The sequence below is a fragment of the Manis javanica genome, chromosome X, assembly GCF_040802235.1.
Source record: "Manis javanica isolate MJ-LG chromosome X, MJ_LKY, whole genome shotgun sequence".
NCBI lineage: Eukaryota > Metazoa > Chordata > Mammalia > Pholidota > Manidae > Manis > Manis javanica.
Window position 1 is genome coordinate 64,961,760 of NC_133174.1, and position 16,751 is coordinate 64,978,510.

At 40.2% G+C, this 16,751-nt stretch overlaps 1 protein-coding gene across 3 annotated transcripts in view; it reads left to right on the forward strand.

The window, feature by feature from the left end:
- LOC108404785 (toll-like receptor 13) overlaps positions 1-14,092 on the forward strand; it is a 32,430-nt gene extending 18,338 nt beyond the window's left edge. For all 3 annotated transcript variants that reach the window (XM_017672560.3, XM_017672568.3, XM_073227624.1), the window contains one exon: positions 10,474-14,092. In XM_017672560.3, coding sequence (XP_017528049.1) covers positions 10,572-13,424 — 2,853 coding nt within the window. In that variant the 5' untranslated portion in view covers positions 10,474-10,571 and the 3' untranslated portion in view covers positions 13,425-14,092. The remainder of the gene's footprint in view (positions 1-10,473) is intronic.
- Positions 14,093-16,751: the final 2,659 nt, after the last annotated feature.

Below are 16,751 nucleotides of genomic sequence, written 5' to 3' on the forward strand. Positions count from 1 at the left end.
TGACACTGTTTTAATGGGATTGTTTCCTTAATTATCTTTATGATAGTTTGTTATTAATGTATAGAAACAATAGATTCTGTATACTGATTTTGTATCATGCAACTTTACTGAATTCATTTATTCTAAGAGTTTTTTGATGGAGGCTTTAGGGTTTTCTATATGTAGTATAATATAATTTGCAAATACTGACAGTTTCACTTCTTCCTTTTCAGTTTGGATATCTTTTATTTCTTGCTTACTTTCTGTGGCTAAAACTTCCAATACTATGTTGACTAGTAGTGGCAAGACTTGGCATCCTTGCCCTATTGCTGATCTTTGAGATAAAGCTTTCAGCTTTTCACCATTGAGTATGATGTGAGGCATGGGTTTGTAATATCTATTATGATAAGGTACATTCCCTCTGAACCCACTTTGTTGTGAGGTTTTATCATGAATGGATGGTGAAGTCTGTCAAATGCTTTGTCTGCATCTATTGAGATGGTCATATGATTAATTACTTTTTTTATTGTGAGCCCAACATGGAATCACTTCTGCTAGGCCAAATCACCAAACTGGGGCTTAATACCTAACTTAATTGAAGTTACATCATCAGGTGGTTTAAATTCAGTGAGGATCCTGGACATAGGAACCCCAACTTCCCCACACATAGGAATTGTACATTTCTAGTCTGCTATAGAGAATTATTTTTTTTCTTCACAATCCTCGCCTTATTTTGAATGCTATAACCAGAGGAGTTTGGCTATCTGCCCTGTTTCAGCCCTTTTAAAGGCTCTGTGAATCACACTAATTTGACAGGCCTAAAATCAAGCTGCAGAAAAGTCCTGTTTGGGTCTTTTTACAGATTCCGCCCTACTTATTTTTGACTGTCTGCTCTCTTCTCTCATCTCCCTTGCATGTTGAAACTAGTTCCACACCTGCTTCTGGAAGCCCTTCATTCTGGCTACTTTCAAGAACTTCTCTCCTCTGGATTACAGGTCTCAGCTTCTTGCTCTGGCATTGGCTTCTTTGACTGCAGTAACACCAGCAGCTTCCACTAGCATTGACCCCAAGGAACTTTTACCAAGAATATTTGTTCCTTTCTGTCTTTTGTCAGGGCAGGAAATTTGGGTATTTGGACAGATTTAGATGTTTGCACTTTTCCTTGATTTAAAATGTCCTGTAACAAACAGGGATAGATTTTAGGGATCATATTGGTATCCCTTACTTCTTGCCATCTATGAGAGCAGAGAACACATTAATCTGGCAGTGCCATCTTATGCTGTGCTATTTCCCCCAGCCACTTCACACTTATGCAAGACTTATTTATGTATACTATTTGTTCTTCTTCCTCTTCTGCACCTCTTCCTCTTTCCCCTTCTCCTTCTTCTTTATTTACTTTTATGATGAAATCTTTCATTCACTGAACCATTTCCTTCTTGTTGCCTAACAAAGTCAAAATGCCTTAAAGCATTGGCCTCCTAGAACTGAATCAATTCCTTCATCTCAGACATAAGACCAGAGGGCTACCTTAAAATTGAAATTGAAACTATCATTACAGCATTACTTTATCAATTTGCCTATCATAGACATTGAATATAGACTGTAAGTGTAAATTTAATGACACCACATTTTCTGCAGTATTTTAGAGTTTATGCACTAAAGTATCATTCTTCAAAACAATCACTGAGATAGATTAACACAAGTATCCCTATTATGTAATTATTGCTACAGATGTTTGGGGGCTCCTCTTTTTGACTTGAGGGGTAACAGAGTATAGTGGAAAGAACATCAAGTTTTGAGATGATACAGCCTTTGCTTGGAATTGCAGATCTGTTACATACTAGCTGTGCAATATTTGTGCAAGCTCCGCTCTCTAGAGGGCTTCCAGTTCCCCATATATAAAATAGAGTTAAGGCTGTTTATCTTGCCAAGTTTTGTGGTGAGTCAATAATGTCTGTGAAAGTGCCATGAATATAGTAAATGTTTGATATTTCAGTGCCTCCATACTTTATAGCCAGTTTATCATTTGAGCAAGAAAGTTGTTGTCCCTGTACACTCTGCCTTAGGTGATGGCTCTACTTTCCCTTCCCTCTTTTGTCTTCTGGTCAAACTCAACACTATATTCTTCCATAAAAAGTTAGTAGAGGAGGGACATGGGATTAAAGATGGTGGGGTGAGAGGAGAGACAGAGGCTTCCTCCTAAAACTGGATACAATTAGAAAATTTAATTGGCACAACTAATCCTGACAGAGCAACAGGAAAGAAGATGGCATCAGACTACACACACCTGGAGAAAAGAGCAGACCTCAGCTAATGGGGTAATGATACAGAGCTGTGGCTCCGTGGGACCTGAGCCCCTCCCCCACCCCAGCTCACCAGCGGGAGGAAGACAGAGCAGGGAGGGAGTGGAAGGCTTGGGACTGCTGAATACCTAGCTCCGGAGATCTGCTCTGGGAGCACAAACCTACATTTCATGGTGCTTTCATGAGACTCGCATGACTACTGGGTTGGAAAGTTAATACAGGCAGAGTTACTGGGGAGACTGGGATTCTGACTGCTTGTGGAAAGCAGGGATCCATATCTGGCTGCTCTGGGACAAAAACTTATACCTGTGTGACCGGCCCACTGGCTCAGGCAGTGGAGACAGGCACAGCAGCCAGGAGGTGCGGAACATCTCTTTCCTACCCCCAGGCACCAGTACCGCTTCCCTGTGACCCCTGACATTGCTTCAGGGGCTCAGCAGCTCCAGAATAGAGCTTCTGAACACTAGAGGGCGCCATATACAAACATGAAACGCCAAAGGAACCTTGTCCAGAGTAAAATTGTTAATACAACTCCTGAGAAAGATTTAAATGACATGGACCTCGTGACTCTTCCTGAAAGGGAGTTCAAAATAAAAATCATCAACATCCCAATGGAGGTACAGAAAGACAGCCAAGAACTCAGGAATGAATTCAGGTCAGAGATCCAATCGTTAAAGAACATGATGGAGGGTATTAAAAGCAGGTTGGATATGGTGGAAGAGACAATAAATGAAATAGAAACTAGAGAAGAGGAATACAGAGAATCTGAGGCACAGAGAGAAAAAAGGATCTCTAAAAATGAAAGACTATTGAGAGAACTGTGTGACCAATCCAAATGGAACAATATTCGCATTATAGGGATACCAGAAGAAGAAGAGAGAGAGAAAGGGATAGAAAGTGTCTTTGAGGAGGTAGTTGCTGAAAACTTCCCCAATCTGGGGAAGGATATAGTCTGTCAGGCCATGGAGATCCACAGATCCCCCAACACAAGGGACCCAAGGAAGACAACAGCAAAACACATAGTAAATAAAATGGGAAAGATCAAGGATAAGTACAGACTGTTAAAAGCAGCCAGAGGCAGAAATAAGATCACATAGAAAGGAAAGCCCATCAGACTAACATCAGACTTCTCAGCAGAAACCTTACAGGCCAGAAGTGAGTGGCATGATGTATTTAATGCCATGAAACAGAAGGGCTGGGAACCAAGATTACTTTATCCAGCATGATTATCATTTAAATTTGAAGGAGGGATTAAACAATTTCCAGATAAGCAAAAGCTGAGAGAGTTTACCTCCCACAAACTATCTCTGCAGTCTATTTTGGAGGGACTGCTATAGATGGAAGTGTTCCTAAGGTTGGATAGTTGTCACCAGAGGTAGTAAAATCACGGTATGAAGGGTAGAGCAGCTGATTGCAAGGCAAATGTAAAATTAAATTGACTATCCCCAAAGTCAATCAAGGGATAGACAAAAAGTACAGAATTTGATACCTAATATATAAAGAATGAAGGAGGAAGAAAAAGGAGAGAAATAGAAAAGAACCTTTAGATTGTAACAGCATACTAAATGAGCTAAGTTAGACTCTTAGTAAGGAAAGTAATCTGGAACCTTTGGTAACCACGAATCTAAAGCCTGAAATGGCAATAAGTACATACCAATCAATAATCACCCTAAATGTAAATGGACTGAATGCACCAATTGAAAGACATAGAGTTATGGAATGGATAAAAAAAAAAGACCAATCTATATGCTGCTTAAAAGAGACACACCTCAAACCCAAAGACATGCAAAGACTAAAAGTCAAGGGATGGAAAAGGATATTTCATGCAAACAATAGGGAGAAAAAAGCAGATGTTGCAGTACTAGTATCAGACACAATAGACTTCAAAACAAAGAAAGTAACAAGAGATAAAGAAGGACATTACATAATGATAAAGGGCTCAGTCCAACAAGAGGATATAACCATTATAAATATATATGCACCCAACACAGAGCACCAGCATATGTGAAACAAATAAAAACAGAACTAAAGGAGGAAATAGACTGAAATGCATTCATTTTAGGAGACTACAACACGCCATTCACTCCAAAGGACAGATCCACCAGACAGAAAATAAGTAAGGACACAGAGGCACTGAACAACACACTAGAACAGATGGACTTAATAGACATCTATAGACCTCTACACCCAAAAGCAACAGGGTACACATTCTTCTCAAGTGCACATGGAACATTCTCCAGAATAGACTACATACTAGGCCACAAAAAGAGCCTCAGTAAATTAAAAAAGATTGAAATCCTACCAACCAACTTCTCAGACCACAAAGGTATAAAACTAGAAATAAATTGTACCAAGAAGGCAAAAAGGCTCACAAACACATGGAGGCTTAATAACACACTCCCACATAATCAGTATATCAACAACCAAATTATAATAGAGATCGAGCAATATATGGAGACAAATGACAACAACAATACAAAGCCCCAACTTCTGTGGGATGCAGCAAAAGCAGTTCTAAGAGGAAAATATATAGCAATCCAGGCCTATTTAAAAAAGGAAGAACAATCCCAAATGAATAGTCTAAAGTCACAATTACTGAAATTGGAAGAAGAAGAACAAATGAGGCCCAAAGTCAGCAGAAAAGGGGCATAATAAAGATCAGAGGAGAAATAAATAAAATTGAGAAAAATAAAACAATAGAAAAAAATCAGTGAAACCAAGAGCTGGTACTTTGAGAAAATAAACAGAATAGATAAGCCTCCAGCAAGACTGACTAAGAGAAAAAGAGAATCAACACATATCAACAGAATCAGAAATGAGAAAGTAAAAATCATGATAAACCCCATAGAAATACAAAGAATTATTAGAGACTACTATAAAAACCTATATGCTAACAAGCTGGAAAACCTAGAAGAAATGGACAACTTCCTAGAAAAATACAACCTTCCAAGACTGACCCAGAAAGAAACAGAAAATCTAAGCACACCAATTACCAGCAAAGAAATTGAAGCGGTAATCAAAAAACTACCCAAGAAGAAAACCCCCGGGCCAGATAGATTTACAGCGGAGTTTCATTAGACATACAGAGAAGACATAATGCCCATTCTCCTTAAAGTTTTCCAAAAAATATATGAGGAGGGAATACTCCCAAACACATTTTATGAAGCCAGCATCACCCTAATACCAAAACCAGGCAAAGACCCCACCAAAAAAGAGTATTAAAGACCAATATCCCTGATGAACATAGATGCAAAAGTACTCAACAAAATATTAGCAAATCAAATTAAAAAATACATCAAGTGGATCATATACCATGACCAAGTAGGGTTCATCTCAGGGATGCAAGGATGGCACAACATTTGAAAATTCATTAATATCATCCACCACATAAAAAAAAGAAGGAAAAACCCACAGGATCACCTCCATAGACACTAAAAAAGCATTCGATAAAATTCAACATCCATTCATGATAAAAACTCTTAACAAAATGCGTATAGATGGCAAATACCTCAACATAATAAAGGCCATATATGATAAACCCACAGCCAACATCATACTTAACAGTGAGAAGGTGAAAGCTTTTCTTCTAAGATTGGGAACAAGACAGGGATGCCCACTCTCCCCACTGTTATTCAATATAGTACTAGATGACATAGCCACGGCAATTAGACAGAAGAAAGAAATACAAGAAATCCAGATTGGTAAAGAAGTGAAACTGTCACTATTTCACTATTTGCAGATGACATGATACTGTACTTAAAAATCCCTAAAGACTCCACTCCAAAAGTACTAGAACTAATATCAGGATTCAGCAAAGTTGCAGGATACAAAATTAATACACAGAAGTCTATGGCTTTCCTAAATACTAACAATGAACTAACAGAAAGGAAATCAGGAAAACAATTCCATTCAGAATTACATCAGAAAGAATAAAATACCTAGGAATAAACCTAACTAAGGAAGTGAAAGACCTATACCCTGAAAACAACAAGACACTCTTAAGAGACATTAAAGAAGACACTAACAAATGGTAACTCATCCCCTGCTCTTGGCTAGGAAGAATTAATATCATCAAAATGGCCATCCTGCCCAAAGCAATCTACAGATTCAATGCAATCCCTATCAAATTACCAACAACATTCTTCAACAAACTGGAACAAATAGTTCAAAAATTCATATGGAACCACCAAAGACCCCGAAGAGCCAAAGCAATCCTGAGAAGGAACAATAAAGTTGGGGGGGATCTCACTCCCCAACTTCAAGCTCTACTACAAAACCACAGTAATCAAGAAAATATTGTACTGGCACAAGAACAGAACCACAGACCAGTGGAACAGAATAGAGAGTCCAGACATTAACCCAAACATATATGGTCAATTAATATATGATAAAGGATCCATGGATATACAATGGGGAAATGACAGCCTCTTCAACAGTTGGTGTTGGTGAAATTGGACAGCTATGTGTAAGAAAGTGAAACTGGATCGTTGTCTAATCCCATATGGAAAGGTAAATTCTAAATGGATCAAAGACCTGAATGTAAGCCATGAAACCATAAAACTCTTAGAAAACACATAGGCAAAAATCTCTTACACATAAACATGAGTGACTTCTTCATGAACATATCTCCCTGGGCAAGGGAAAGAAAAGCAAAATGAACAAGTGGGACTATATCAAACTGAAAAGCTTCTGTACAGCAAAGGACACCATCAATAGAACAAAAAGGTATCCTACAGTATGGGAGAATATATTCATAAATGACAGATCTGATAAAGGGTTGACATCCAAAATATATAAAGAGCTCATGCACCTCAACAAACAAAAAGCAAATAATCCAATTAGAAAATGGGCAGAGGAGCTGAACAGACATTACTCCAAAGAAGAAATTCAGATGGCCTACAGACACATGAAAAGATGCTCCACATCACTAGTCATCAGAGAAATGCAAATTAAAACCAAAATGAGATATCACCTCACACCAGTAAGGATTGCCACCATCCAAAAGACAAACAACAACAAACGTTGGTGAGGTTGTGGAGAAAGGGGAACCCTCCTACACTGTTCGTGGGAATGTAAATTAGTTCAACCATTGTGGAAAGCAGTATGGAGGTTCCTCAAAAAGCTCAAAGTAGAAATACCATTTGACCCAGGAATTCCACTTCTAGGAATTTACCTGAAGAATGCAGCAGCCCAGTTTGAAAAAGACAGGTGCACCTCTATGTTTATCACAGCACTATTTACAATAGCCAAGAAATGGAAGCAACCTAAGTGTCCATCAGCAGATGAATGGATAAAGAAGATGTGGTACATATACACAATGGAATATTATTCAGCCATAAGAAGAAAACAAATCTTACCATTTGCAACAACATGGATGGAGCTAGAGGGTATTCTGTTCAGTGAAATAAGCCTGGTGTAGAAAGACAAGTACCAAGTGATTTCACTCATATGTGGAGTATAAGAACAAAGAAAAAAACTGAAGGAACAAAACAGCAGCAGACTCACAGAACCCAAGAATGGACTAACAGTTACCAAAGGGAAAGGGACTCGGGAGTATGGGTGGGAAGGGAGGGATAAGGGGGTGGATAAAAGAAAGGAGCCATTAAGATTAGCATGTATATGTGGGGGGTGGCACGGGGAGGGCTGTGCAACACAGAGAAGACAAGTAGTGATTCTATAGCATCTTACTATGCTGATGGACAGTGACTGTAATGGGGTTTGTAGTGGGGACTTGGTGAAGGGGGGAGTCTAGTAAACATAATGTTCCTCCTGTAATTGTAGATTAATGATACAAAAAAAAGTTAGGATTAGGAGGGAACTTTACTGACTTGATATATATCAAAACCTATAGCAAATATAATAATAAATGGAAAATCTTTAGATGCTGTCCAATCAACAAAAAAATTTTTCTCTTCACTGATTTAATATAATAGTGGAGGTGTGACCAGTGTTGTAATACCAACACAATGGAAGTATATAGGAAATGTACAAATATGAAAAAGAGATATATAACTTCCTTTACTTGCACAGAATATAATCGTTAACAGATAAACCTAAAAGAATAAATACATTTTTTAAACTAAGAAGAGAGTTCAGGAACTTCCCATATATTTGAGCGACAATAATACAAAAAATTCAAAACTTGTGGTAGCCTACCTAATTATAAAATTAAGTAGGAATCAATAAGGTATCCCTCAAAATAATAAGATCTAAAAGTTTCTAGGAAACAACCTTTCTTGCCAATGGGTTTCAGCCCTAGGCAAGTTTGCTCTGGATTCAGTGTGACCAAAGAAAATGATAGCAAAATGTTCTTGGGGTGAGAGGGTTATACCCAACTTTATTTCCAGGTGGCAGGTCAGTCACTAGCATCCCATTCACTCAGAGTGAGTCTGTATACAGCAAGCCAGTCTCTGCCTCTGTGCCCCTCTGTGTGCACAGCCGTTCTCTGGACCTCTCTGCCTGCACTGCCTTCCTCTGGGCCTCTCTGCCTGCACAGTCATCCCGCACAGCCGTCCTCTGGCCCACTGTCCTCAGCGCTGCCACCACGCCAACCTCTGCTCTGCTCTCCTGCAGCCTTGCAGCCGTGCCACTGTGTCATGCCCAGAGCACTGGGCAGAGCTCTCTTTTTATAGAGTCAACAGCCATGTATTGCCCACAGGTGTGCAGTGAGCTAGTCATCCATGGCCAGGTGAGAATCCTGGCCACAGGAACTCTCATTTTATCCACACAACCTAACAAAGAAAGCACAAAACTTTACAGAGAATATTTTAAAACTCTTTAAAATATAAAGGTAATTTTGACTAAATGAAGATATACCATGTCCATATTTGGGGTGATTTAACATGGTAATTGTACCAATCCACCTCACGTTAAGTTGCAAATTGATGCAGTCCCAAATTAAATTCCAGCAGGACTTTCAGGAAAAGTTGGTAGACTTACTTATATTTGTAATAGAAGACTTTTCGTGAATAGTCAGTCACTTTGCAAATCAACTTGAGAAAGAAGGGCAAAGAGAAAGTATTCACCCTATTGGATATTAAGATATACTTAAAAGCCAAAGTAATAAAATGGCATGGTACCCTTGTAGGAACTGAAAAGTAAACAAAGGAACAGAAAAGAGAGCTCAGAAATACATTCAAGTATGTGTGGTAAAGATACTCCAGTTTCTATAATGGATACTTATTTTATGATTCTTAGAATTAGAATTAGTGTTAGAAAAAAAATTTTTTTGTGTGCATATGAAAATATACACAAAGGAAAGAAAACAACCCAACTCAAGTGTAATGTTTCTCTTCTTCTATGCTTCTCAGAGCCACACAAAGATGGTGTGCTGGTGTTGGCCTTGAGTGAAGGTGAAAAGAGGGGAAAAATCTTTTAATGAACTCCACAGTATACCAGGCACCAAGCTGGGCACTTTAAACAGTCTTGTTGAATCTGCACAATGTTATGAGGGACTAGGCATTACTATTTCATTGTATGGATAAGGAAACAGGTTCAGAGAGGTTAAGTAATTTGTTTAAGGACACAGGAGAGGAGCCCAGGTCTGTCTGGGCTCATGCTCTTTTCACTACATTACCACGAGTGACTGTGGGAACTGATTGAAACTGGGAGGCAAGCTGGGGCAGCACACATCAGAAAGTAGATTGACAGATCTGAGTTTATTATAGCTGTATTTTTTCTGCTTACCAAGAATGCCATATGCTGATAATGGATTTAATTGCCTGCAAATTGTGGTGAAATGAGTGGCTTTAAAGCAAGGACTCTATATTCACTCATGTTAAGATAAAGGTGACCTGTAAACCTTGTTTTTCTTGCCCCTACCATGAATGATTATCTTTTAGATAGGCTGAGATCCATGGAACCCAAAATGCATCTCCAGTGGTAGAATTTCAGGTATCGGTCCAAACAGTGAGGGAGGTATTTTATTGTGCAGGGGTGAGATGGGGGTTAGGGAGCTTCTTGATTCTCTAAGTTAAATCAAGTGTGCAGTTGCCTACCCTGCCTCCATGTGCTAACAACTTTGATTATAGGGGAAATAATCTGTTCTTTGCTGATATAAATAGAGATTGCTTTGGAAATAGACTCATTTTAGAAGTTAACTTTGGGACAAAATTTATTAGTTTTCTTGAAGCAGCTATGAAATATTTATTGAGAGAGAAATTTAAACTCAACTTCCTTTTTTTCTTGTCAGCGAAGTCAAAATGGAAGGACCATTCTTTCAAAAATGAGCATCACACATGTGAAAGGACTTTTTTCTAATAGTTAACTCTAAGGTCTGGGGTTGACAAGATGGGCTATGAGAACCTCCTGCCTCCTCAACAGCTCTGGCTCATTTTAATTGGGATTTCTCTGCTGTCTTTGGCAGAGCCATATGGGTTCAGTAAATGCACACAGTATGAACTGGACAGTCATCACGTGTTCTGCATTCGGAAGAAGATCACCAACTTGACAGATGCCATCAGTGATATCCCTGGATACATTACTCACCTCAACCTGACACAGAACCAAATTCAGATCCTTCCTCCCTATTGCTTTACTAATTTGTCTGCTTTGGTGGACTTAAGGCTGGAGTGGAATTCCATTTGGAAGATTGATGAGAGGGCCTTTTGGGGACTTGAAAACCTGACCCTTTTGAATTTAGTGGAAAATAAGATTCAAAGTGTGAACAACTCCTTTGAGGGCCTGTCTAACTTGGTGACTTTGCTCCTGAGCCATAATCAAATTACCCATATTCATAAAAATGCCTTTGTCCCGCTTGTCAAATTGAAACATTTAAGCTTATCTCGAAACCATCTTACTGATTTTTCAAATATTCTTGAAGCAGTCCAGCATCTTCCGCACCTGGAATACCTTGATCTTACTAATAACAGCATCATCTCTTTGGACCATAGCCCCAGATCATTGGGCTCCCTGATCCAGCTGAGCCTGCAGGGGAACAAGCTAATGGGATTAAATTTCTCTGCTTTGTCACTGCCTAATCTGACCACTCTGGATGTCTCTCAGAATAATCATCAAATAATCCAGAATGTGCATCTGGAAACTCTGCCCCAACTGAGGAGCCTGAATCTAAGTGGAACATTGGTGACACCTGAGATGCTTCAAGCCAAACACCTACAGAATTTAAGGGAAATGGATCTTAGTAACTGGGAGTTTGGAGGTAGTCACTTCAACTTGAACATTGTGTGTTACCTCCTCAGAAACTTACCCATATTAGAAGCTTTGGTTTTTCGGAATAATGCTACTGATGCAGGGGGCATTAAGCACCTTGCCAACTGTACCAGACTATTGTCCCTTGACTTGAGCCAAAACAATGATCTAGTTCACCTCAATGACAGTGAATTTGATGCCATGCCCAGCCTCCAAAGGCTGAACCTAAACAAATGCCAACTCTCCTTTGTTAACAACAGGACCTGGGGTACCCTCCTGAACTTGATAGCCCTAGACCTGAGCCACAACAGGTTTAAAAGCTTTCCAGATTTTGCATTTTCACCCTTAAGGAACCTACAGTCTCTCTCTCTCTCTCGAAATCCCATCACAGAACTCAATAATATGGCCTTCTATGGGCTGTATTCATTGAAGGATCTCAACCTGGCTTGGTGCTGGATAGTGAAAATGGACAGATACTCCTTTGCTCAATTTCCAAATTTAGAGATTTTAGACCTTGAAGGCAACAACATTCGGACGCTGAAACGCAGAACCTTTCAATTTCTGAAGAAGCTACAAGTTCTGATTCTTTCCCAGAACCGCCTGAAAGAGATAGAGAAGAATGCATTTTCTGGCCTCACTTTCCTCCAAGAACTTGACCTGGCATACAATATCTTGTCAAGTTTTCATGTAGGCCTTTTCTTGGGCCTTGAAAATCTAGAAGTTTTGAATCTCAGTTTTAATAAAATTACCTACGAAACCACTAGGACCCTGCCATCTCCTCCATTTATAAACCTCAAGTCTTTGAAACAGCTCAACCTAGAAGGACAAATACATGGGATTCAGGTTGTTCCAACCAATTTCTTCCAAGGGCTGAATGGCTTGCAGGTGCTTCTCCTAGGAAAAAATCCCGTGATCTTCCTGGACCATCTCCAATTTGACTCCCTGACCAATCTCACCAAGTTGGATATCTCAGGAACAAAAGCTGGAGACCGAAGCCTCTGTTTTAACATTTCCTTATTCCAAAAACTCAAAAGACTGAAAATGCTGCGCCTGGAAAACAACAACTTAGAGTCACTGACTCCTGGCATGTTCTCTGGTTTAGAAAGCCTCCAGGTCTTCTCTTTAAGATTCAACAACCTAAAAGTCATTAATCAAAGTCATCTGGAGAATCTAAAGTCTCTAGTGTACTTTGATCTCTATGGGAACAAACTTCAGTGCAACTGTGACAATGTGTGGTTCAAGAACTGGTCAATAAACACAGTAAATGTCCATATCCCCTACCTCCGGAGCTACCCATGTCAGCAACCAAATACCCAGAGTTTGCTGATAGATTTTGATGATGCTCTGTGTAATTTTGACCTGGGAAAAGTTTACTTCTTCTGTTCCTTTAGTCTGGTCCTCACAACCATGGTCTTCTCTTGGTTCAGTATAAAGATGATTGCATCTCTATGGTATGGGCTCTATGTAATCCGAGCCTGGTACCTGGCCAAGTGGCACAGAACAGAGAAGGAGTTTATCTACGATGCCTTTGTCTCTTTCACAGCTAGTGATGAGCCCTGGGTATATAAAGAGCTTGTTCCTGCCCTAGAAGAAGGTGGCCAGCCCACCTTTAAGCTCTGTCTTCACCACCGTGACTTTGAACCAGGTGTAGACATCTTTGAGAACATTCAGAAGGCCATCAACACCAGCCGAAAAACTTTGTGTATAGTCAGTAACCACTACCTGCACAGTGAATGGTGCCGGCTTGAAGTACAGCTGGCCAGCATCAAGATGTTCTATGAGCATGAGGATGTTATCATCTTGATCTTCCTGGAAGACATCCCAAACTATAAGCTATCCAGCTACCACCGGCTCAGGAAACTTGTGAACAGGCAGACATTTATCACCTGGCCAGACAGTGCCCATGAAGAGCCACTCTTCTGGGCTCGTATTAGAAATGCATTGGGCAACAAATCTGTGGAGAAACACAATACACAGCTAATTGTGGCCAATTGACTGGAAGTCTTTGTGATCTCAAATTTGATGTTGCCCAAAGTGTGTATAGGCTAAGAGTGTGACTGAATGTAACTGCTTTGCAGGGAAAAGGGCATGGACTCCTCATGACCATGAGACCCAAGATCATTTGGCTAATGTCCACCAGGCACCTGAAAAAATGAAGGGTGCTGCTTGAGGAAGCTTCAGGAACAGTGTTCCTACTATTAGGGGATTAGATATCTTGAAAGCCTATTTTACTAAGGAGAAGGCATGGGAAACAAATCCCCTGAAAGTCTGGGGACCAGGAGGTCTCTCATATGTGCTTGAGTTATTTTATACAAATAAGTTATTGCCAAGATAGATTGAACTGCACTATAAGAAACTATAACAACAGATACACCACGTACAGGGCTCAATAAAAGCAAAAAAAAAAAAAAAGGATTCTGATGTATTCTTCTTTAGGGCATAAGATTGCAAAGGTTAGCCTTTTTCTCTAAGTTGATGTCTTGCCAATGGGTTTCAGCCCCTGGCAAGTTCACTATGGATTCAATATGACAAAAGAAAATGACAGTAAAATGGTATTGGGGTGAAAAGGTTATACCAACTTTATTTCCACAGTGGCAGATCAATCACTAAAATCCCATTCACTCAGAACAAGTCTGCATGCAGCAAGCCGGTCTCTGCCTCTGGGCCTCTCTGCCAGCAGTTGTCCTGCACAGCCATCCTCTGGGCCTCTGTCGGCACTGCCACTACTCCAGCATCGTCTCTGCTCTCCTGCAGTCCTGCAGCTGTGCCACCATATTGCCCAGAGCCCTGAGTGGAGCTCTTTATATAGAGTCAATAGCAACATATTGCCCACACATGTGTAGTGAGCTAGCCAACCAGGGCCAGGTGAAAATCCTGGCCACAGGAACTTTCATTTTATCCACAGTCAGAGTGCAACAGTTAAGATGGTCCTAGCTTGTATCCATCAACTTTACTAAAAGGGAAGTAGCCTGGAAAGTGGAAGTAGCTAGCAGTGCAATGATGGCTGTAGAAACTATTGCCTTACTGTAATAAACAGACTTCATAGAGCAATTGCTGGCAGCCATCTTAAGGCCCAGGGTGTAGACTCTAGAGGCTTCATGTTTTGGGCACCAAACACATATCAGTGTCCTGTAGCAGGCAACACCTATTGGGAGCAACACCCAGCATAGGGTCCATGGCTCTGGTATTAACCTAGAAATTCCTGTAAGAAGCAATTTCCTACAAGAAAAGGGCTACAAATTCCTAGAACAAGAGGGACCATAGGGACCTAGAGGAAATCGGGGAATAGTAGGGTACCAACACTGTCCTTTTCTGATTGTCTCTCCATTAGTGCTTGGTCTTTTATCACTGGCTTCTGCTCCAGTCTTTCCCCTTATCTCAAGACTCTAGGAAAAGTTTGTTGAGGAATAGTCCCTGAAGGGCAGAATTTTTAGCTGCTGGAGTAGCCAAATGTTTACTTCAGCTGGCCTTAGCTAGGCCTCTCTGAAACACCCCTGTGTGATGAGAGGTTGGCACATTTTGGACAGGACTTGTGGATATCTCAAGAACAAAAGCTGGAGACCAAAGTCTCTGTTTAAAAATGTTCTTATTCCAAAAGCTCAAAAGACTAAAAATTCTGTGCCTGGAAAACAATTTAGAGATAACCATTAGCAAAAAATCCAGGGGCATTTGTGTGGGAAATTGTGAGTCATCAGCTGGATGTTTGTGGGTTACAAATTACATTGTAGCAGGAAATAATTTGCAATTGCCACATGGAACATGCAAGAAATATCACATTACTTGATTTTCTTTAAACCAAATGATATCTAATTTTGAGGCCCTGTTCTGCTAGACTGGTGGAAAATTCAGTCTTAGTCATTATGGGTTCCTCACCCTCACCTGCCAACCTCTAGCCTTCTTGCATAAAGAAACAAACTTGGTGGAGGACTTTTGTAGAAAAGAAATGTTCAATAGTGAAAAAGAAAACTGATTTCTATTTTGCATCCTGAAAAAAACCATTTGGGGCAGTTTCTCTAGCTTCTGGTCCACATTGGTTCCCTCTTGTATGCTCGTTATCCAAGCTGGATCCCTGGAGTCTGACAGCTCTTCTTGGAACTTCATTTTTGTGGAAATTGGACATAGCCATTTCCTCCCGAAGTCATATCACCTCTCTGAAGATGGAGTGGGTCTTGGTTCCCACCTTTCAAGGAAACAGCACACCTTTATTCTTCTCCTTGTCTTGGGAAATCTTCAGCTCTCTGGCTGCTTTGGCCAGCACCCCTTGCCTTGCTCTCTCCCATCCCTGCTGCACCTGGTGTGATCTCAGTGAACTAAGCCAGGAGGAGAGGTTGTATTCAAACAACTTTGGAACATGTTCCCTTTGGATGGGGAGAGCTGTTCTCATTCTTCTTCTTGTTCTTCCTGATTCTTCCACAGCAGGGAAAACAAAACAAAAACATCTCTATAAATTATTCTGCCATGAAATTAGTAAGTGAAAATGACCAAGAGACAGATTATTGGGCAGCATGCCAATCAATGGCAGAATAGGACTCCTTGAAACTACAGTGTGTGATATGAGGGGCATAATACCACAAAGAGGGTGATGGTTGTAACCTAGTAGGAAATTGCACACAGGTGTATATGTGTGTAGTCCTTGGCAGGAAAGGTGTATAATTAATAACTTGAACTGGTTTGGTTTTTGAACTGATGAGGCAATCATGCTGGAACAGAGACTAAATTTTACACACATATTTTAGGAAAGCAGATGAACACAATGTTCATCTGTGCACTCAGGACTGGTTGCATAAATTGCAGGGCCCAACATAAAATGAAAACGCAGGGTCACCTGTCCAAAAATTATTCAGAATTTCAAGACAGAGATGGCAGAGCGTTAAACCAAGCACAGCAACCTTCTGAGTGTGAGGCCCCATGTGACTGCACTGTTCACAGCCCATGAAGCCAGCCCAGTCTGTGACTGTCAGCCTGCTGAATAGGCTTTGTCCCTCACAACTTAAATCTCCAAATAGTAAAACAGTATTTTCCCACAGAACATAGTAATTAATCCAGTAAACAGATGACTATTTCCTTGAACAAAATTATGTCTCCAGCCTCTGAGGTCACCTAAAAAATGGAACTGTCTTTGGTATTGAAAAAAAAATACCACTACCATCACATAGAAAATGGTGCTGCTGTCATTCTTGTTGTTTTAGCCATGGAAGGGATTGGAGCAGTAATTCGAGGCATACCCACTGTATAAAGGTTTGCATCGTGTCTTCACATGTGTCAAATATTTACTTAGCTAGAAAACAGGGAAGGTCATTTTCTAGACCAAATTACCAAAAC